Below are 23475 nucleotides of genomic sequence, written 5' to 3'. Positions count from 1 at the left end.
CCACCACAGGTTGCCAGCCAGCCACCCACCACAGGGTGCCAGCCAGCCACCCACAGACAGGGTGCCAGCCACAGGCCCTGTACCAGCCAGCCACAGGCCCTGTACCAGCCAGCTGCCCACAGGCCCTGTACCAGCCAGCTACCCACCTACCACAGGGTTCCAGCCAGCCACCCACCACAGGGTGCCAGCAAGCCAGCCACCCACCACAGGGTGCCAGCAAGCCAACCACCCACCACAGGGTGCCAGCCACCCACCACAGGGTGCCCGCAAGCCAGCCATTAAGCATTAAACAAAAATTAACATGTTCAGTACCAGATTTGTGTAAAAAATTGTCTTTATTTTTCAAAGCTTTAAATGTACAAAATATCGGCCGATACCGATACGTTGTGACCAAAATATCGGTATCGGCCCTGGAAAAAACGTATCGGTCTACCCCCACAGAGCTAAAGCAGATAAAATCCTTTATTGCCACCCTGCCAGACAGACAGGATAGAATAAAACATTGACGCGTTTCACACGGACATTGTGTTTACTCATAACAAAGGAGATGTCAGGGAACCAGCTATTTAAGTGTTGCCCTATAGAGATGCACCTGCAACAAAGTTAGTAGCTGAAGATCTCCTGCAAGACGTGGACACAGTTGTTTAAAAAGATGTTTTGGAACCACATTTCCCATGATGCTCCTGTGCTTGATGCTGCTCATTCCTTCCCTTAGGAGAATACCTTAGAATGGCGTACACTTAAGGTCACCTTTCTCTTAGCTGTAACTTCAGGTAGAAGGATCTCTGGCCCGGAATCCCTCTTGTAAAGATTCTTTTTTGAGACGGGGTCATTATAAAGCCTGATCCTCTCTACCTGCCCCCAGCCTCTACTTCCTTTCGCAGGTCACAGGAGGTGATTTTACCGATTTTATAGATGTCCGAAGGTGCTTACTTCATTATTTGGAAGTTACTAGAACATTCATTTTTTTTTTTTTTTACCATCTTACCATCTGTCAACCATATATAATGGAACATCTTAACCTGGTATGCATCTTAAGAGCCCTGGATCCTTTCTATAAACAAAAACCTGGTAAAGGTAAATGTTTGTATTGTAGTCAATGGCACAATAAACTGGGAAAGTACAAGATGACTGGTTCTGAGGTCTATATATGTGTGTACACTATTCTGAACCTTGTTTGAACTTTATAACTAAGTGCCCCCAAGTCTTTTTATTTGCTAAGTAAAATCTTTGTAGAGTTATGTGTATATTTAATGGGAATTGATTGCGCCCTTTTCAGCAGACATGAGCTGCTTGCTGAAAACATGAGATCTTTTGTCATTACTAGCAATATCCAATTCTTTTTTACTGGCCTCAGATGTTTAGATGATTGCAGGTAGCATAGATTTTACTATAAATTGGCTTTTTGACTCTAGGCAGGAACAAAAAGGTATGAATATGGCTACATTTCTGTTAAGTGCTGTCAAGGGAAAGTACACTTATTTTACAAATGGACATGTTTACTGGTCACTTGGGTAGGCTCAATTTGTCTTTGTTAGTGTTGTTCAGAGCTTGTAAATATTGCAGTTCATTCTTTTTGTCCATAGTAAATTTATTTTGCCTGTACTCATTACAGGTATATAAGCTTTTAAAACACAATATTTATTTTGTTTTTCTGTCGGTTACTATGCCATCACATTGTTCCTGGTCTTATTGTTTTAAAACGCCAGAATTCCTGAAAAAAGCATTTTTAGTATGTTAGTATGCTTTTTGAATATTAACATATTTATTATTTCATCTACTTACAGTGGTTATAGAAAAAAAATTCTCCCTTTTTAAAATAATCACATTTTGTTGCTTTGGAGCCTGAAATGAAGACAGGCACAATTTTTGTTTTATACTTAGTGCAACTTATAACATTCAAGTGAAAGATATAATACCAAAATGTCAGAAAAAAAGAAAAATTCAAAAACCGAATCGAGTAGGAAAAAGGATCACCCCAATGTCAGTATTTTTTAACCACCTTTTGGTTTAATTACAGCCTTTAGAATGTTGGGATATGTCTATACTAACTTTGCACATCTAGACTTTGCAAAATTTGCTGACTTTTCTTTGCAGAACTGCTCAAGATCAGTTAAATTTGCTGGTGACCGTTTGTGGACTGAAGTCTTTGTCATTCCACAGATTTTCAATGTGGTTTAAATCCGGGCTCTGACGACTTTCTGGCAGAGGGCAGCAGATTTTTCTCGAGAATTTGACAGTATTTTGCCCCATCCATTTTTCCTTCTATCCTGACAAGTGCTAAAGTCCCTGCTGCAGAGAAACACCCCCTTAACAGGATATTACCATCTCCATGCTTTACTGTAGGAATGGTGTTTTTTGGATCGATTTCCGCCAGGCACATCGTTTGGTGTTGAGGCCAAATAATTCAATTTTATTCTCCTCTGACCAGAACACCTTTTTCAGCTCAGTCGTGACTGCATGTGGCCTTTTTTTGGGATTTTTTTCTTGCATCCCTCCCATACAAGCCACATTTGTGGAGAATTTGTGATATTGTAGTCACATGGACACCTTCACCACTCTGTCATAAATTCCTGTAACTGCTTCAGAGTTGCTGTAGGCCTCTCGGTAGCCTCTTTGACCAGTTTCCTCCTGGCTCTTTCATCCAACGTCCTGATCCAGGAAGGGTCTGTGTTGTATTAAATTGCTTCCACTTCTTAATAAATGACTTCACTGTGCTTCTAGGCATTGATGATGTTGGACAGAAGGCCTGGCTTGCAGCCTCTGATCTAATTCATCACAAAGGTGTTTTATCGGGTTGAGGTTAGGACTCTGTGCAGGCCAGTTAAGTTCCTCCACCCAAACTCGCTCACCTATGTCTTTATGGACCTTGCTTTGTGCACTGGTCCAAATCGTTTGGTGGGGGGATTATAGTGTGGGGATGTTTTCCAGGAGTTGGGCCTGGCCCTTAGTTCCAATGATGGGAACTCTTAGAGCTGTTTCACACTGAGGCACTTGAAAACTGCCAATAAAACACTGAGCACTTTTGCGGCGCTTTTGATGCATTAGCTGTGTGCTTTTTTTTAAGGACACGTGACTCAAAAACTGTTTTAAGAACCATTTTGAGGTGCTTTTAAAGCGCTTTTCAGGAGCTTTTGAGACATTGTTTATTCATTTCAATGGAGTGGGGCGTTTTTGAGGCGCTTTTTTTAGCGCAACAAACATGCTCCAAAGATGCTGCTTGCAGGATTTTTTTCACCGCCCCGTCTGTGCACCGCCCCGTCTGTGCATCGCCCCAGTGTGAAAGCATTTATTGTTTTTAATGGGAATAGGTTTTCATTACCTATTCGGGTTCTTTTTTTTTTTACCGCCAAAGCGCTTGAAAGGCGCTTGAGTGTAAAAGGGCTCTTAATGCGTCAGTATACCAAGACATTTTGGACAATTTCATGCTCCCAACTTTGTTGGAACAGTTTGCCAGTGCACAAACAAGGTCCATAAAGACATGGATGAGTGAGTTTGGGGTGGAGAAACTTGACTGGCCTGCACAGAGTCCTGACCACAACCCTATAGAACACCTTTGGGATGAATTGGAGTAGAGACTGCGAGAAAGGCCTTCTCAGCCAACATCCATGCCTGACATTACAAATGCACTTCTGGAAGAATAGTCAAACATTCCCATAGACACACTACTAAACCTTGTGGACAGCCTTCCCAGAAGAGTTGAAGCTGTTATAGCTGCAAAGGGTGGGCCAACTCAATATTGAACCCTACTGACTAGGACTGGATGATATTAAAGTTCATGTGTGTGTGTGTGTGTGTAAAGGCAGGCGTCCTAATACTTTTAATAATATAGTATAATTCAAACAAGCCCTATATGTTTCAAACTGCCAAATACTTGTTCAGATTGGTTGAAAATAAGACCTCTTGATTAATTAACCTCACAGTGCCTTGAAAAAGTATTCATACCCCTTGACATTTTCCACATTTTGTCATGTTACAACCAAAAACGTAAATGTATTTTATTTGAATTTGTTGTGATAGACCAACACAAAGTGGCACATAATGGTGAAGTGGAAGGAAAATTATAAATGGTTTTTACATTTTTTAAAAAATATCTAAAAATGATAATCATTTCCCACAGTGGGGTCCGCCGCCCTCTCTTGCACAGTTTGCTCCCAGATGGGGTGCCTGGGGGAGTGGTGGGGTCCCCATATTCCTCCCGTCTAAGTGGCTATAACCTAACTTGTGGCTTACTTCATTTTACACGGATATTTCCTCCTATAGAGAATTTTCTGTATGTTTGCACTATTGCTATGTGCTTTCTTTTTTTTTGTCACACTGTTGTTTGTTGATATGTGACAATTTCTGTTTGTCTAAAAATTTTCAATAAAAATGTATTTAAAAAAAAAAAAAATATCTAAAAAGTGTGGCATGTATTTGTAGTCAGCCCCCCAAGTCAATACTTTGTAGAACCACCTTTTACTGCAATTACAGCTGCAAGTCTTTTTGGGGATGTCTCTACCAGCTTTGCACATCTAGAGAGGGAAATTTTTAACCTTTCTTTTATGCAAAATAGCTCAAGCTCTGTCAGATTGGTTGAAGAGCGTCTGTGAACAGTCATTTTTAAGTCTTGCCACAGATTCTCAATTGGATTTAGGTCTGGACTTTGACTGGGCCATTCTAACACATGAATATTTGATGTAAACCATTCCATTGTAGTTCTGGCTGTATCTTTAGGATTGTTGTCCTGCTGGAAGGTGAGCCTCCACCCCAGTCTTTGCAGTAACCGGTTATCTTCTAAGATTCCCCTGTATTTGGCTCCAGTCATCTTTCCATCAACTGTGACCAGCTTCCCTGTCCCTGCTGAAGAAAAGCATCCCTACTACATGGTGCTGCCACCACCATGTCTCATAGTGTGTTCAGGGTGATGTGCAGTGTTAGTTTTCCGCCACACAGTGTTGTGCTTTTAGGCCAAAACGTTCAACTTTGGTCTTATCTCACCAGAGCACCTTCTTCCACAAGTTTGCAGTGTTCCCCACAACCTCAAATGGGTCTTCTTATGGCTTTCTTCTTGCCACTCTTCCATAAAGGCAAGATTTGTGGAGTAAAAGGCCAATAGTTGTCCTGTGGCCAGATTCTCCCACCTGAGCTGTGGATCTCTGCAACTCCTCCAGAGTTACAATGGGCCTCTTGGCTGCTTCTCTGATTAATGATCTCCATGCCCTGCCTGTCAGTTTAGGTGGACGTTCATGTCTTGGTAGGTTAGCAGTTGTGCCATACTCTTTCCATTTTTGAGTGATGGATTGAACAGTGCTCTGTGAGATGTTCAAAGCTTGGGATATTTTTATAACCTAACCCTAAACTTCTCCACAACTTATCCCTGACCTGTCTGGTGTGTTGCTTGGCCTTCACGATGCTGTTTCTTCATTAAGCTTCTCTAACAAATCTCTGAGTGTTTTAAAGAACAGCTGAATTTATACTGAGAATAAATTACACACAGATGGACTCTTTTTACTAATTTGGTGACTTCTAAAGGCAATTGGTTCCGGGAGATTTTTGTTAGCGGTTTCTGAGTAAAGGGGGCTCAATACAAATGTAAAAAATTTTGAAAACCATTTATCATTTTCTTTCCACTTCACAATTATGTGCCACTTTGTGTTGGTCTATCACATAAAAACCCAATAAAATACATTTACGTTTTTTGTTGTAACATGACAAAATGTGGAAAATTTCAAGGGGTTTGAAAACTTTTTAAAAGCACTGTAAATGTAGCCTGGCTACAATTTTTGTTGTATCGCTGTTGGAGGTGTGCATATTATCCCCTGCAAGAGTTTGAACTACCACAGTTATCCAAATACAAGTGAGTGTTTAATCACAATGGCAGAACTGCATTATGTTGCATTCATACACTGTTTCGTGATGTAGTTAAGGGATAAGAAATACTGCATCTATATCTTTACAGCACCAGATGTGTTGAATTGCAAAATATAAAGAATTCTGCAAGAATGCAAATTAATTGTTCATTATCTACCTCATTTAGGATTCGTAATGGGACACGGCAGGCGTGCCCCCTCTCTCTCTTTGTATGTACTGACAATGGAGCACCTAGCAGTAGCTCTACGGAATAACCCCTCTATATGTGGGGTTACAACTGGTCCTATTTATTCAAAATTGGCTCTCTATGCGGATGACCTATTGTTGTTTGTTACTCGCCCCCATAATTCACTACCTGCAATTATACAGGAGTTTGGGAGAATGAGTAACTTTAAAGTTAATTTGATCAAATCTGAAATTCTAAATGTGTCTCTATCTATAAGTACCCTACCCCACAGCAGCTTTCGTCTTCCTTCCCATTTAAGCCAAATTCTACTTTGGTTCGTTATCTAGGGATTATCCTCCCCACTAAGGCATCTGAGCTTTTTGCAGTAAATTTTGAACCCTTATTTTGTAAAACTCAAACAGATCTGTTGTCCTACTCTAATAAAAGACTTTCCTGGTTTGGAAGGATAAACGTTTTGAAGATGGATGTTCTTCCACGCTTTTTATACCTGTTTCGGACGATCCCCATTTCTATTCCATCTGTATATTTAATTAAACTTTGTTGATTGTTTTCTCGGTTTATATGGAACTCAAGCCGACCTAGATTATGATATGAGACCTAGTCCCTTCCAAAAGATAAGGGGGGTGCTGGAGCATCTGACCCTTCTCTTTATTACAAAGCGGCAGTGTTGACACGAATAGTAGATCGGTTCCATGGCTTATCATCTAAGCTATGGGTTCAATTGGAGCAATATATCAACCCCTATGACTTCCGAGCCATGCCCTGGGTGCCAGCAACTCACCGAGGAGATTTATCTCTATTTGCTGGAATGACACGTCAAACCTTACGGATTTGGGACAATGTGGTGGAATCTAGTTCAATCTCTAAGATTCGGGGACCAATGTCACCATTCTTTGGGACCCCAGAATTTCCGGCGGCTGTTAAGAGTACACGATTTGGCCCATGGAATAAGACGGATCATCGTCGTGTGGCCCAATAATTATTACAAGCAGATCCTACATTATTATTGAATGACCCTTCAACTCAAAAATGTTCCCAAAAGATGACGGCATGGATGTGGAGACAACAAGTTCTTTCATACCTACGTACTTTTTGTTCCCTGGCAGATGTCCGAGGGGAACCATCGGAACTTGAGGGTATGCTTCTTCATACAGACTCTCCTAAGCATGTACTCTCTTCTTTATACGGATTACTGATTAAGGCCTTTAGCCCAGAATTCCCTTCCTACACTAGAGTGTGGGAACGGGAACTCGGTCATGCTTTATCCCCTTTGGACTGGCATAAGTGCTTTGTTCTAACCCATGGATTTTCTGTGGATCTTAGGATTCAAGAAAAGGGGTTTAAACTACTAACAAGACTTTATAGAATACCCGGCTACTATCAAATATATAAATTCTACAGCGTCCGAGGTATGTTGGAGATGTTCCTCAGATATGGGCACAATGCTACATATATGGTGGCACTGCCCCCAAATCCTGAAGTTATGGGAAAATGTTTTTGTTTTGTACTGCAGGTTGACAGAGACCACAATGACTCCTTCCCCTGAGATAACTCTGTTATCCTTGATACCGGGACCTCTCAGGTTTGTTAAATTAGATATCCTACGCCATTTTTTGGCTGCTATGAGAAATGTGATCCCTAGATACTGGAGATAATCAGAAGTGCCCTCTCTGTTGGAGTGGGCGACAGAGGTGGATAAAATTAAAGCCTTGGAACTTTTACTTGTGCAAGAACTTGATGATTTGGAACGTTTTGCGAATACTTGGTCCTTGTGGGCTGAGTTTCGGCCGAGTTTGTTAAATGGGTCACTGATCTATCATCATAGCGGAGTGCGTACTTTCTGTGCATTTCTGTGCAAACACTTTTTTGTGTTGTTTTTTTTTTTTTTGTTCTTATTTTTATATATATATATCTATATATATATATATATATATATATAGATATATATATATATATAATATAAATTATTTTTTTATTTTTTTCCCCTGTTCTGTTGAGAATGTTTTTTACATCATGTCATTAAGCCAACTAAGACATTTTGACGTATTTGTACATCAGGATTAAGTGATATACTCAGAGGAGCATTTAGTTATGGGATTATAATTATGATATGAGTTGGTCTTACTACAATATATTTAGGTTTTGTAAGATAAAGTACTCTGTAAAGCTATAATGTTTGATAGATATTAAATGTTTGATATCTACATTTTTAACATTAACATGAAATACTTGGTATCATGTTACGTGGTATTAAGTAAGATGGTTCTGGAGAGAATTTTTGTCTTCCCTTTTTTCTTGTGTTTACTTGTATTTTCTAATAAAATAAGATTGAAAACTAAAACAAAATATATTGATTGATCTACAAGTTTTGGATGTGTAGTACATTGCCACCCTTGCAGTATATTTCTTTGTATCTATAAACCTTCTGAACTGCAGCAGTTAAAGTTTAATGGCTTCCTTTTCCTCCCATGCAGCTCATTTGATGAGTACAGTTCTGAGCTGAAGTCAGGAAGGCTGGAATGGAGCCCAGTGCATAAATCGGAGAAATTCTGGAGAGAGAATGCTGCAAGATTAAATGAGAAGAACTACGAACTCTTAAAGTAAGCATCAATATAACCGATACTGTATTATAGAAACATAAAATAAACATTTGACTCAAGATGAACATTGGATTTAAGATATTTTATCAGGGATGCCTATGTTAAACAAGCGAGTTGGTATCCACAGTATGCTTTAAAGTGTTTCTAAACCCAGGACCCTGCATTCACTATATTTGGTCTCCCACAGTACTCTGAATACGGAAATGCAAATATTTTAGTAAATATAAACTGCTAAATACCTTTTCTCATCAGCAGTATATAGCAGTCTTGTGACTTCTATCCGTGTCTTGTTAAAGCTTGTTGGAGGAGTTTTCATTATCCTCTGACTGTCCTTTGAGCCTGCAGGACCCCTGACCCTCTGTAAAAAAAACTCTCTAGCAATACACACCAAACTGAGAATGCGCAAAGTGACTCCAAAGGCCTTTGTTCTATTAGGAGATGGATTAGGGATTTTACACAATGCAGGATATTAACCCCTTTGGTTCCACAGTTAGTATAATAAGCATGAGTTACTGTATATACAGACTGATTTTACTTTTGTGGGTTTAGTAACACTTTAAATATTTGAACCCAACAAATCCTATTCCTGATATGTGCTTGCTGTACCATGTACTTGTATGAAAAAGTATCCTATTTTCTTTGTATTGATTCCATTGTGAGAAGCACCTGGTGTTCCTGCCAGTCCCTCTGCTTTCCTATTAAAATTTTGACCACACTAGGCAGGAGAGCACAGCATGGTCAGTTTTCTAGCTCTGCTGGGAACTTAGCCTGCTCTCCTCCAATGATCAGACCTGTCCTGATACGCCCCCCTGCACAGCCATTTACTGGGAATATCAGTGTGCTGCTTTTCCTTGTTCCTCACTCACTCCTGATCAACTTACAATCAAAATGTTTCAACCGAGTAATTTTTGTTTTCAAGAAATACCTCATTTGAGACACAGTGACACGATCACCGGGTCTTTCTGCTGGTCTTTGCTCCAAGTACAATTAAGCTTGGTGGGAAGGGAAGGAAGGCTACACATTGCAACACCCTGCCTCAGATCATTTTTCAAGAACTCTTGCATTATATGAAAGAACGCATCCCTGGCATCCCTTTAACCTCCTTGGCGGTATTCCCGAGTGTGGCTCTGCTTTAATTTTCAGTACCAAAAGCGGAAACCCCGAGCCACACTCGGGATTACCCCAGAATGTACTCGCCTTCCCTGCGATCCCCCGCCATCCTCCCCGGCATCCTCACACTCTCTCCCCGATCTGTGCATGGCCGAATGCCGGCACTTGCCTTCCGGTTCGCTTTCCTTCAAGCGTTGAGACGCAGGGGGGAGGAACTGGCGACAAATTCAAAAGTGTAAATACACAAATGACATGATACAAAGCTGTGAAATCCTGTGGTGAAATGGCATGATACAGTGTAATCCGTTAGGATCACAACTTTATATCATGTCATTTAGTGTATTTACATTTTTGAAATTGCTGCCGGTTCCACCCCCCTGCATCGCAACGCTCACAGGGAAGACAAATGCGGGCATCGGCCGAGCACACAGCCGGAGGACGGTGGGGGAGGACGGCAGAGGATCGCAGGGCAAGGTGAGTTTTAAAATGTACAGAACAGATTTCCGTGCAAAATAATGGTACCGCTTTCAGCACCTAAAATCTGAAATAATCATACCGCCAGGGAGGTTAAATGTGCATTCCTTTCCCTGCTGGCCAGTGAGTGCTGCAGACTTTAGCAGTGCAATCTGCTATTCCTTTGGCTATATGACACTCTAAAACACATTTTGTGGCACCAGTCCTAAAGATCATGGCCACATGTGACTAAAAACAGGGAAAGCAAATAGTTGGGTGGCTCAATGACAGAGCAGATCAGGAGGAGCAGGGACAGGAAATAAAGAAGGACCTAAGATAACTGCTGTGGTTACCCTTCAAAGGGTTATTCTTCAGCATTCTTTGAGGGACCCAGGAATTCAATTACAGTGTAGTTATACTGCCACCAACTACAGATTTTCGGACACTAGCAAATACAAAAAAATAGTGAGCAGCCTGGTATAATCCCTCCTATCCCCAGCATGGCTCTGTTTTTTTTTTTGCTAGTGTTCTAGGAGGGTCGACACTCGACACCACCTTTTCTCTGCTTTGTAGAGAATTTTTTTTTTTGCTAGCAATTGCCTTGACAAGCTATTGAGCTGGTCTATATACACAGCCACCTGGATCGGCACTAGCTTTGGGGGCCACACTCAGTCTTTGTTGAACAAGTGCAGAACTAGCCTGGAATGTGACCTTTCGGCACTGGGTTCTGCATTTAAAGCTCTCCAGACCTCAGTGTAATTAGCTGTGTAGAGTGCTTTCTGGGTCCAGAGTCATGGCACAATTACAGGTGGGACCCTGTCTCTTAATACTTACTTTGTATTAGTGGCGGCCGGCTCGTTAGGGGCGCCCACCCCCCATCCATGCGTCCGGCCCCCTAATCTGCATGCAGGGGCGCCGGACGCATGGAGTTCAATGGGGATTTTCTTTTTTTTTCATCACCTGATTAGAGCCAGAGGCTCTGAGGGCGATGCAAAGGGTGGACTCGGGGGGCAGAGCAGTGTGTCCCAAGCCCACCCATTGTGTGACAATAGCAAATTTTCATTCGCTATTGTCACACCGATCCTCCTCCTGGCCATTCAGGAAGCGCGTCCGATACGTGCTTACTGATTGGCCGCAAGGCAAACCCCATGCCATTGGCCGAGGAGGAGGCGGGACCGGAAGGACTGGAGGAGACTCGCCGGGACCGAGCAGAAAAAGCCGTTCGGGGGACTGAGGAGGAGCCGATCGCCGCCGCTGCTGCTCCAGGTAAGTAAGGGGGCAAGCACGCTGGTCACTGCATTGGGGGCATGTATACTGGTCACTGCATTGGGGGCATGTATGCTGGTCACTACATTGGAGGCACGCACGCTGATCTCTGCATTGGTGACATGTATACTGGTCACTGCATTGGAGGCACGTACGCTGATCTCTGCATTGGGGACATGTATACTGGTCACTGCATTGGGGACATGTATACTGGTCACTGCATTGGGGGCATGTACGCTGGTCACTGCATTGGGGGCATGTACGCTGGTCACTGCATTGGGGGCATGTACGCTGGTCACTGCATTGGGGGCATGTACGCTGGTCACTGCATTGGGGGCATGTACGCTGGTCACTGCATTGGGGGCATGTACGCTGGTCACTGCATTTGGGGCATGTACGCTGGTCACTGCATTTGGGACATGTACGCTGGTCACTGCATTGGAGGCGCGCACGCTGATCTCTACATTGGGGACATGTATACTGGTCACTGCATTGGGGGCATGTATACTGGTCACTACATTGGGGGCACGCACGCTGGTCACTGCATTGGGGGCACGCACGCTGGTCACTGCAGTGGGGGCACGCACGCTGGTCACTGCAGTGGGGGCACGCACGCTGGTCACTGCAGTGGGGGCACGCACGCTGGTCACTGCATTGGGGGCATGTACGCTGGTCACTGCATTGGGGGCATGTACGCTGGTCACTGCATTGAAGGGGGCATGTACACTGGTCACTGCATTGAACGGGGCATGTACGCTTATCACTGCGTTGAAGGGGGCATGTACACTGGTCACTGTGCATTGAAAGGGGGCACGCTGGTCTCTCTGCATTGAAAGGGGGCTCGCTGGTCTCTCTGCATTGAAAGGGGGCACACTATACCTTAATTACTGAAGGCCCCTTTCACACTTTTGCGACCTCAAAGTCACGCAATTTTTTACAGCGTTTTTTGCCACAAAGCAATGCCTATTACATTCTTCTGTTTGCGCCCCCCCCCCCCCCCAAAAAAAATTTTGAGCACCAGCCGCCACTGCTTTGTATGGAAGTAGTGAGTGACCTTTGGAATTTCTTCATTCTTGGGACTTTTGAGCTCCATTTGCTAATCCTTATTCCCATCTATTCGCCTCAAAAGGGAACAATATTGTGGAACGATGAGTGCTGACATCTCCTGGTTGGTATGTCGCACTTATATGCTTCACGCTTTCTTTTCCCACTATTCAGCGAAGAGGTAGCACCTTCCTGCTGCTTCTAGCTGCAAGTGACACACAGATCTATCCTCAGTTCATCTCTGCTGCCCACTTACAGTGACCTGGTCAGCTTCAGCTGCTTGAACTCATCTCCTGTTACAGCAGCCAGTTCATAAGTATTCAAGGATTGGCCTTGTACCCTGAGTTACATTGCCCTCTGGCTTGCAGTGCAGCATGTAGGATTAGGGAACAGTCCTTCTGCCCTGGTTCTCTGTATCCTAACAGTTCCAATGCTGACACGGACAGCCTGGTATTTTGTCCTCTGCTTGAGTATATACCATCCTCTAGGTCTTCCTTTTCTCTGGCATGTGGTCCCCTCCTTGAGGCTATCCCGGGAGAGTATTTCCATAGTCATTTAGATTTTATGGGCCAGATTGCAACTTTAATTGTTGACTCTGACCACAGAGGCCATAAGCATGCTTCTATGCCACCTTCTGCAGAATATGCCTTTTGTCTTTAGCGGCCTTTGAGCCTAAAGCCATTGAGATCTTATCAGATTCAGAGTCAGGTAAATCACTAACAGATTATGTAATGCCCTGAGGAATCTCAGGGCATACTATTACTTCCCGGCTTGTCAGTTGTGGGCAGTTTATTTACCGCTCCAGGGGATGGCAGTAGGTTATAACATAGCTCTTAGCTACGCGAACCTCTTCATGGGTGATTTTGCAAAAACCTGTTTACACACATCCAGCTTACCCCTGCCATGTTCTTTTATAGTTGAGGTATATTGCTGACATTTTTTCATCTGGCAAGGCTCATTGGAGGAGCTCCTAGTTTCCACTCACCTGAACCACCTGAATAGTATGGTGTGAACAGTTCAGACCTTGTGAAGGTGCAGGGCAATATATTAGATCCATTAGATTATTAGATTATTATTATTAGATTTGACATTGAATCGGACATCTCAGTAATCAGTTTAGAGACAGTGGCTCTAATAAGAAAACCATCTTTCTCTTTCGTTCATTGACCGACACAGCTCCTGATCTTATTGACCATTGGGTTATACTGCCCCCTACTGGCGTAGGACAGTGTCCTACGCCAGTAGGGGGCAGTATAACCCAATGATTAGGAAGATCCGAAGCTTTGTCTGTCAATAAACAGAGAAATGGATTTTAAGGTGAGTCAAAAATCCAATTTTTCACCATAGTGGGATGTAAGAAAGAAGGGTAGAACGGAATTTATGGGAAAATCGTTGAGAAAGGAAACTCGTATAGCCTTTTAATATTCTTTACTAGATATTGTTTGGAGTTTGAGAAAGTGAAACCGATTACTATCCAATTTTATTTATATTATGTTGAGTGATTCTCTGTATAGACAAATACTGAAAGGAGAGGTTAGTTTTGTGTCCTCTAGTCTAGGGCACCTAACTTAGACCAAGTACTATCACCCAGTCTAAGAAACCCAAGAAGAATGAAAGGCAATTGGTTAGCCAGCCAAACAATTTAAGTGTGTGCGTGTGTATGTACATCAACATGAAGTTGTATCCACATCCATAGTAAGAAACCTAAAATTAAACACTTGGTAATTTGTAAAACACAAATAAATGTAAATTATCTGTTTAAGTTGTGGAATGCAATATGTGGGAAGTACAAGGAGAAGATTAAGTGATGGATGAAAATAGAAAAACGCTTTGTTAAATAATTATAGAACATATTTATAAACCTATAAGAGGAGATGGCTTGGAAAAAACATGGAAACTAAGGAGATAGTGAGTCTGGGTTCGCCGATGCTTTGAGGGGCTCACTATCTGCTTCCATCTCCTACTATCACTAACTGAAGGCGAAGGAAAATGACTCATTCCTGAAAGACACACACACACATAAGGCTGTCTATCCCTGCAAATGGGCCTGAAATCTGGTGAGTGTAACCCCATAGGGGGTCAGGAGTGAGATCATGGGGAGCTGTCACACCATGGGAATGTTCTCTCTGGAATTGTTTGCAATCACGCTTGTTTTGAAGCATTTCTGATGAACTTTATGCCACTGAGCACCATTGTATGGACTATATATTGTTTTGAAAATCACATACACTTTACGGAAGAGGACACCCCACACTTAGGGAGTTTGTGTTTTTTTGTGCTTTTTGTATCTTCCTGTGTAGCATTCACTGATACGCGATCTTGTACAATATTTTCAAAGCACATCACACCCAGTCACTTTTGTAATTTAGCACTGATATAGAAAATAGTGAATTATTTGTTTTTTTTTTTTTAAAGTATTTATTGCACTAGCACTTTCTGTATATCCAAAAATATTTGTACACCTACACAAATAATTACTATTGCACTTAGATCTAATATCAAGGTTTATCTTTACACATATTTAAATACTAGCAGTGCCAACACCCATCCTTATCCATTACCCTTTTATATATACAAGGTATTCAAGCTGTAAAAACTGATAAATGTTGTGATAGTGGTTTCTAGATATTTTGGGTTAAGGTTTTGTTTGTATGATTTTGCATATATAATTTTTCTAAATGTTATATGCTTACATTTTGCCAATAAATTACAATGGTTTTAGCCAGGAGGGAGAGGAGATGGGGAGAATACTTGAATAGGTTTAGTTTGGTTTGCCATGATAATGAATTGTGCTATTATATACAACCAGCAGGATGTAACTAAATTAACAGTAGTATGAAAAGGCTGGTTGGATTATAGGATATACACATTTGACATTAGGTGAAGAAACAGTCTGCGTGTGTCTGCAGAATGATTACAGTGTTGCACATTTTGTTGCATTTATCACATATCATTTTTTGAATAAGGTCATGCAGTAGGGTTTCATTGTATCGGACTACTTAACTAAAGTTTTGGTTCCCCATGGCAATAGTCCTTCATGAGACACACATGTATGTAATTAATTTGTAGTAAGTGTCCTCCTATCCTGCAATTCTCACTTTATGACTAAGCTCATAATGGAGTGAAATGCATAATAGTAGAATGACAATTATTCCTGTGTCGGATAACAGTAAATTTACTTTGGGCTGTAAGAAGGTGAGTGGCTTCACTTTTGTGCTCTTTTAGGGAAACTTCAGGGACAGATTGAACTAAAAGTGCATGAACAATACAGTACAGAACCTTTGCCTTGATATCTTTAGTAAGACAGAGGGTGTCATATGATTACAACTGATAACAAAGATCTGCCAGCACAGTACAGGAAGGGTTAATTATGGAAAACATACTTCCCCGGCCCCATCAATATTTCATTGAGTAGGAGCACTAAGTTGGATTATTCAACTTACTTATTTATTTATTTTTTAAAACAGCATTTTTAAAATATTTTTTAAGTCATGTTGTATGTAGGAACACAATAAATATAAATAAATAATAAATCTACACGTGTGTGTGTGTGTGTGTGTGTGTGTGTTGTATGCAGAAATACAACATATATAAAGTAAGTGTTATCCCAGTTTTTACTGCAGAGGCATTCAGCTGTGCTCGCATGAACTTGAGAGAGAAGATTTCTGCTGGTACAACTGAAGATTCCTGCAGGCCACGGTTGTCCTATTCTGGTACATATATGTCTGAGGTGAGAAAAGTGGCAGTTAGTTTAGTTGAAGGGGGCAATACTTTCTATGAAAGTAGCAGTAGCTTTTAAAAAAAATACTGAAGGCACCGTATTTATTTTTTAAAAATAATAAACTTGTCATACTTACCTGCTCTATGCAATGATTCTGCTTAGGGCAGCCCTGATCCTGCTTTTCTCGGGTCCCCGCTGGCACTCCTGGCCCCGCCCCCCTGCTGAGTGCCCCAGTAGCAAGCCACTTGCTATGGGGACACTTGTTAAAGCTTGTTCCCGAGCCAGCTGTGTGTCCATTGACACACAGCGTGTGGCTGAGTCCCACCTCTCTCACCCCTGCTGCTACCTCTCAGTCCAGTGAGCCGCAGTGGCTGCTGCTGTAATGTACATGGCTGGATTGAGATCGGGCTCAGGTAAGTATATTAGAAGGGGGGGGGGGTGCTGGGGCAGAGCTGTATGCAGGAGGTATTTTTCCTAATTGCATTAAATGTGAAAAAAAAAACCACCTGCCTTTTAAAAACCACTTTAAGGTGACGTAATCCTGATTTTTATTGTTGTCAAAGCGGCTAGTACATTGAGCTAGTGTGGCTAGAAGAATAGCTGTAATTGACAAAAGAAGATCAGACGATTCCCATGTCTACCTATTGCCTCTCTGCTTGTTCTATGAAGTGGATCAGCCCACCATTGTTTTCAATTATACTTCTGAAAAGAAAATTGTCTGGCGATTCTCACAGAATTTAGTGTCTGGAAACCATTCTCTCTAATGCAGGCTTTAAATTGGCTTTGATTTTTTCTTTGTAGAAATATCAATAGATGTTTCAAGTGATTGAAAAATATTCCTGTCATATTAGTCTTTTTCATATTTTCATTTTAACATTCAGAGTTAATGGCTTCAAATTATGATTTCTTTCCAGATGTGCTTCTTTCAGATAATACTCTTTAGAACAGAGAACACTTTTCTTTGTATAGAAAATGATGATAGTGTTTTCTTACATAATGAAGGACTCCTGTCCGTACAGCCTAGGGATGTGGAGAATGAGGTATTCTAACAAATCAAAACTCGGATTTTATTTTCTTCTGTTGAAGTGTTGCCAAATACACTTCACTTGTGCTTATGCTTAAGAGTATACAGTATGTGTATGTTAAAATGTCAAAATGCTTGCTTACATTTCCATGTATGTATATTAAAGTGGAACTAAATCCCTTGGTATACTCACCCCACCTTCCAGCGATGCAGCATTTCGATCCCTCACCAGCTGCTATCTTCTTCTCCCCGAATGCCAGGTTTTAGAACTGTGGACTGGCTAGTCAGGAAAGACGGCGTCCCGTCCATGCAAACTGGAGTAATTTATTCTGGCACAGACTGAGTGTGCCAGGATGCACGCTGAGCTATGCATGCGCAGCTCTGTGCAGTGGTGAATTTTGGTTTTGGGCTGCCCTAGGCCTGACTAAACGTGTGTACCCCCTAATTTGAATATGACCCACCTCTTCTTGTAAAGGCCACACCCCTTCCTGTTTATGGCCCGCCCTGTCATCTGCAATCCACAGACCACAAGCACAGTCTATCAATGCCGATCAGTGTAGCCTCACCAGTGCCACCTTATCAGTGACCATCAGTGCCGCCTCATCAGTGGCCATCAGTGAAGCCTATTAGTGCCCATCAGTTCAACATATCAGTGCCCATCAGGGCAGCATATCAGTGTTGCCCCATCAGTGAATCTTATCAGTGCCACCTTGTGCCCATCAGAGCAGCATGTTAGTGTCCATCAGTGCAGCATATCAGTGCCCATTAGTGCAGCATATCAGTGCTCCCTTATAAGTGCAGCCCCATTAGTGCAGCTTATCAGTGCCACCTCATCAGTGGCCATTAGTGCAGCCTTATCAGTTCCATTTAGTACAGCCTTCTGTCACTGGATTTGTAAGATGACTCCTTTATTTTAAGATATTTGGACTTGTACCGCCACTGATTGTAATTACAGGATTATTTCACTTATTTGTATAATGACTAGGAAGTCCTTAGTCAATATACAAATAATCAGTGGCAGCAAACACAAGTCCAAATATATTATAAGATTGGAGTAATCTTACTAATCAAGTGACATATTGTGATAGCACATATGAGAGGAGCAGGTCCAAAATATAATTGCAATCATATTCAATTAAAAGTCTTAATTGTATATGATGCAATTCAATCTGCTCGCTCAAGGACAAGGATGTTTAAAGAAATTAAATTATATTATTGACATGATGCCTGCCATACCTGGGGGCGGAGGAGGGTAGGTAGAGTATTAGGCTGCAGTGCCACGCCTATTAGCAGTGTGACCGCTTTATGGGGGTGCCAGGCTGATTTTCCTCCTGGACCCTGCCCTCCAGCCCAATTCGACTGGCCCTATACTAAAAGTGTTGAGCAAGCCAGCGGGTACTCTTTTCATGTGGGAGCCGGGAGAAGGCTGTTTTTTTTTTCGTGCGGGGTGCAGCTTTTTTGCTGCCCTAGGTCTGGACAAGATACAGCACTGGCTCTGCGTACAATACATTCATTAGAAAGCTGCAAGCAAGTTAGTGTGTATTATTGCAAAAGAGACATACAGTATCCCACAAAAGTGAGTACGCCCCTCACATTTTTGTAAATATTTTATTATACCTTTTTATGTGACCGCACTGAAGAAATGACACTTTGCTACAATGTAAAGTAGTGAGTGTAAAGCTTGTATAACAGTGTAAATGTGCTGTCCCCTCAAAATATCTCCACACACAGCAATTAATGTATAAACCGCTGGCAACAAAGGTGAGTACACCCCTAAGTTAAAATGTCCAAATTGGGCCCAAAGTGTCAATATTTTGTGTGGCCACCATTATTTTCCAGCACTGCCTAAACCCTCTTGGGCATGGAGTTCACCAGAGCTTCATAGTTAGCCACTGGAGTCCCCTCTCAACTCCGCCATGATGACATCACGGAGCTGGTGGATGTTAGAGACCTTGTGCTCCTCCACCTTCCGTTTGAGGATGCCCAACAGATGCTCAATAGGGTTTAGGTCTGGAGACATGCTTGGCCAGTCCATCACCTTTACCCTCAGCTTCTTTAGCAAGGCAGTGGTTGTCTTGGAGGTGTGTTTGGAGTCATTATCATGCTGGAATACTGCCCTGCGGCCCAGTCTCCGAAGGGAGGAGATCATGCTCTGCTTCAGTATGTCACAGTACATGTTGGCATTTATGGTTCCCTCAATGAACTGTAGCTCCCCAGTGCCGGCAGCACTTATGCAGCCCCAGGCCATGGAACTTGTCCTGTTAAACCGCTGTATGGTCTTGGCTACCGTGCTGCAGCTCAGTTTTCGGGTCTTGGCAATCTTCTTATAGCCTAGGCCATCTTTATGTAGAGCAAAAATTATTTTTTCAGATCCTCAGAGTCATTTGCAATGAGGTGCCATGTTTAACTTCCAGTGACCAGTATGAGAGATTTAGAGCGATAACACCAAATTTAACACACCTGCTCCCCATTCACACCTGAGACCTTGTAACACTAATGAGTCACATGACACTGGGGAGGGAAAATGGTTAATTGGACCCAATTTGGACATTTCTACTTAAGGGTGTACTCACATTTGTCGTCAGCGGTTTGGACATTAATGGCTGTGTGTGGAGTTATTTTGAGGGGACAGCAACTTTACACTGTTATACAAGCTGTACACTGACTACTTTACGTTGTAGCCAAGTGTCATTTCTTCAGTGTTGTCACGTGAAAAGAGATCATAAAATATTTCAAAAAATGTGAGGGGTGTGCTCACTTTTGTGGGATACTGTAGCATCTCTATTCTGCAATAAAGAGAGCTGCCCGCTCTGTTTTCTAATCGTTAAGGCCCGTACACACGATACGAATATCGGAAGTAAAATTTTGTCCAACGAACGATCTGCCGATTTTCGGATGGTTAGTATAGTGCTTTCGACAGCTGATTATGAATTTTCGAACGACAATAACTGGATGTGCAGGCTATACAATTTTTATCGTACGTCAACACAACATCTGATTTTCGTTTAATTAGTACAGTTTTTGTCCAAAAAAAATTGTAAGAGCAAGACTAGGCATGCTCAAAAATGAAAGAACACATACAAAACAATTCAACACATGACATCACTTCTGAAGTAGAATTCTGTCATACCGGAATTTTCGTATGAAAGTAACCTCTTCACTTTCGACATGAGACTAGCAGGCAACAAAAAGCGGACGAAAGATTGTCTGATAATCTGATCGTGTGTACGAGGCTTTAGGTTTAGTTCCTCCTGATTCGGGGGATGAGGGGGAGAAAATTCACTCAGCACTGCTAACCTAGCAGCAAGCTTCCTAATATGTAATTTGATCAATAGACTAGTCCTTCAGTTGACACTTTTTGTTGATAATTGTAATAACTGCCAAACCATCCACTAGTTCTGGGGTCTTTTTCTAGCCAGAAAAGCCTCTGCCAAAAACTGCTGCTAAAAGCCTTTGTGTGCATGGACACATAGAGTACCATGCTGGAGAGTTTACTGGCTGCAGAAAAAAAACATCAGAAGCCAAAAACAGCAGCTGTAAAAACGTCCAGTGTGCATGAGGCCTAAAGCTGGCCATAGAATCACTCCATTCCCCCATCAAACACATCAGTGTTGATGGGGGAATCTGTCCCTTGGAGCCATTTCTCCCAGCGAGGGTGCCATCCCTGCTGGGGGAATACAGTGATTATTGCTAGCTATAGCCACATAAAAAAAATCCAACATGCTGGTTGTTCCCAAGTTGATTCATGGATCAGCTTGGATACAATCAGTCTGCCCATAGAAGGTTCAAATCTCAATCCATTCCAGCAGGGACCAGCCATGATTAAAACAGTCTATGTCCAACTGTAGTACTTTTATTTAAAATTACTGATCCATAATCTTGGAGGACCTAAACTTGTTTTTTTTTTCCCTAATAGGTGCTATTATTTTAATATAGTCATTCCTACAGACCTAGAGATTTTTTTTTGTCATGACAACGTTAATTTTATTTGGCTTTTTAATAAATACCTCTTGCTTTATACAAATTGATGGGTTTGGTTTTCTAAGCTGTGGTGTGTAGAAAAAGTTGCTTTTATACATGTGTGCTATATTGTAAAGGTCACAAATTTCATTACTTATGTGCGAATCCTTGCTGTTCTGACCTATCCTTTTTAATATTTTACAGAATCCTAACAAAGCTTTTGGAAGTCTCTGATGACCCTCAAGTCCTTGCTGTGGCTGCCCATGACGTAGGAGAGTATGTACGACATTACCCCAGAGGAAAAAGGTATGTTCAGCCTATGTATTAGGCACTAGTGATTTATAGTTTCAGTTTTCATAGCCATTTGATTGTTGAAAACATTTATGTATACTATGCCACTTTACTGCATTGCTTTCTTTTAGATCAGCAGTTTCTTGTTTCTTCCACCACGGCCCCCTTTAGTTGTGTTCCTGTACATTTCTCCAAGGTTCCCACAGGTCTTTGCTATTCTGTGACATCGTTCTATCACTATGGTTACTAATTCAATGTTAAAACAGTACTAAACCTAAAACGCAAACATTTATTTTACTGCATCTTACCAATTCTTAACTGTGATGGCTGCATTAAGTTTCTTTTTTCGGTTTTATTTTTTTCTACTTTCATCTGGTGATCCAGCCAGTAAGTCAGTGTTTTTTTTTTTTTTTCAAAAGAACAAGCAGTCCTGCAGATGCATCAGCTAAAGGGATGAGACAAACCATTTACCGCTTACAATGAGCTTTTATTTATTCATGTAAAACCATTTTCTCTAAAAAGAAAAAAAAAAACTTTTTGCTGTATCTTATTATGAAGTGAGCTGGATTTGACTTCTGTTTGTTAGTGTATTTAAAGGCTAAGTTCACATTTTTTTTTTTTTTTAAATGCATATATTTTTGCAGGTAACAAAGCATGCATTTATTTTTTATTTTTTTCTGGAGCTTGCAGAGCATTGCACCCATGGTCAGCAGATCACAGGTACAATGCCAGGCTCTGCAGAATCTCGGTATAGCTGTCTGCTCGTACCTCCCATTTGGCAAACAGTTACTGGAGAGCAAGAAGATCAGTGAATTATGAAAGTGCTTACCAGTGGTGGAAGAGAGTACTTGTATTTTATTCATTCATAGAACTCTGTGAATGAATGACTTGACTGTGTGAGCGAAGCCGTGCACCGTTTTTAAATTGTCACAGCGGGGGGGTTGGAGGGGCGCAGACTGGTGCTTTTTGCTAACATGTTACATTCCCCCTCAGACCCCCACCCAGACTGACAGAGCTGTTGTCTTCTGTGCCCCCTGTGTTCATTCATCCAGAATGGGGGCACCCTAATACAGGAGATGTGTTACTGGTCAGATCACCAGGTGAAAACAGGAGGGAAATAGCCTAAAAAAAGAAAACTAATGTAGTGACCACATCTAATGATTGGTAACCTACAATATATTACATTTTTACTTCAATAAATTATGTGAATGTCAAACGTGAAAAATGTGTCCAAATATACAAAAGTAATCCATTTAAAGTGATATATAAAATGAATCCACTAAAATGCCACATGTATTCCCTAAGGGCCATGAAAAAGTGTAGAAAGAATAATCTTTACAAACTCAGATAGAAAACACCTAGGGCATCTTGAAGGGCATCTGCGATAATTCTAAATTTGTGCACCATGCACCCAATCCAGAAACCCACACTGTGGTTGACAGCAGCACAACCCAATGGCTCCCACTTCTGTGTGAGACAATAAGAAGGGAGAGACCCCGGAGAGTCGCTGCTCATGCACATCGCTGGATCGAGATGGGGCTCAGGTAAGTATAATGGAGGATGGGGGAGTATTTGCACCCAAAATGTTTTTTTACCTTAATGCATAGAATGATTAGGGTAAAAACACTAGAGCCTTTAGAACCACTTTTAGTGTTAGGATAGGGCAGGGGTCTGCAACCTTTAAGACAAAAAGAGCCACTTGGACCCGTTTCCGAAGGAAAAAAAAAAATGGGAGCCGCAAAACCATTGCAACATTTAAAACAAATAAATATAACACTGCATATATGCCCCCTTTCAATATAGTGACCAGTATACCTGCCCCTTCAATATAGTGACCAGCATACATGCCCCTTTCAATGTAGTGACCAGCATACATGCCCCTTTCAATGTAGTGACCAGCATACATGCCCCTTTCAATGTAGTGACCAGCATACATGCCCCTTTCAATGTAGTGACCAGCATACAT

General features: G+C 41.7%; 1 protein-coding gene across 1 annotated transcript in view; it reads left to right on the top strand.

The window, feature by feature from the left end:
• ATP6V1H (ATPase H+ transporting V1 subunit H) overlaps window positions 1-23475 on the top strand; it is a 167206-nt gene that overhangs the window by 108900 nt on the left and 34831 nt on the right. Inside the window, exons 11-12 of the mRNA XM_082258604.1 lie at window positions 8515-8640; window positions 21423-21524. Coding sequence (XP_082114730.1) covers window positions 8515-8640; window positions 21423-21524 — 228 coding nt within the window. The remainder of the gene's footprint in view (window positions 1-8514; window positions 8641-21422; window positions 21525-23475) is intronic.

Source organism: Pelophylax lessonae, assembly GCF_965119305.1.
Source record: "Pelophylax lessonae genome assembly, chromosome: 5".
Classification (NCBI taxonomy): Eukaryota; Metazoa; Chordata; class Amphibia; order Anura; family Ranidae; genus Pelophylax; species Pelophylax lessonae.
The sequence above is the reverse complement of the archived record's forward strand: the minus strand, read 5'-3'. Positions and strand labels throughout refer to the sequence as shown.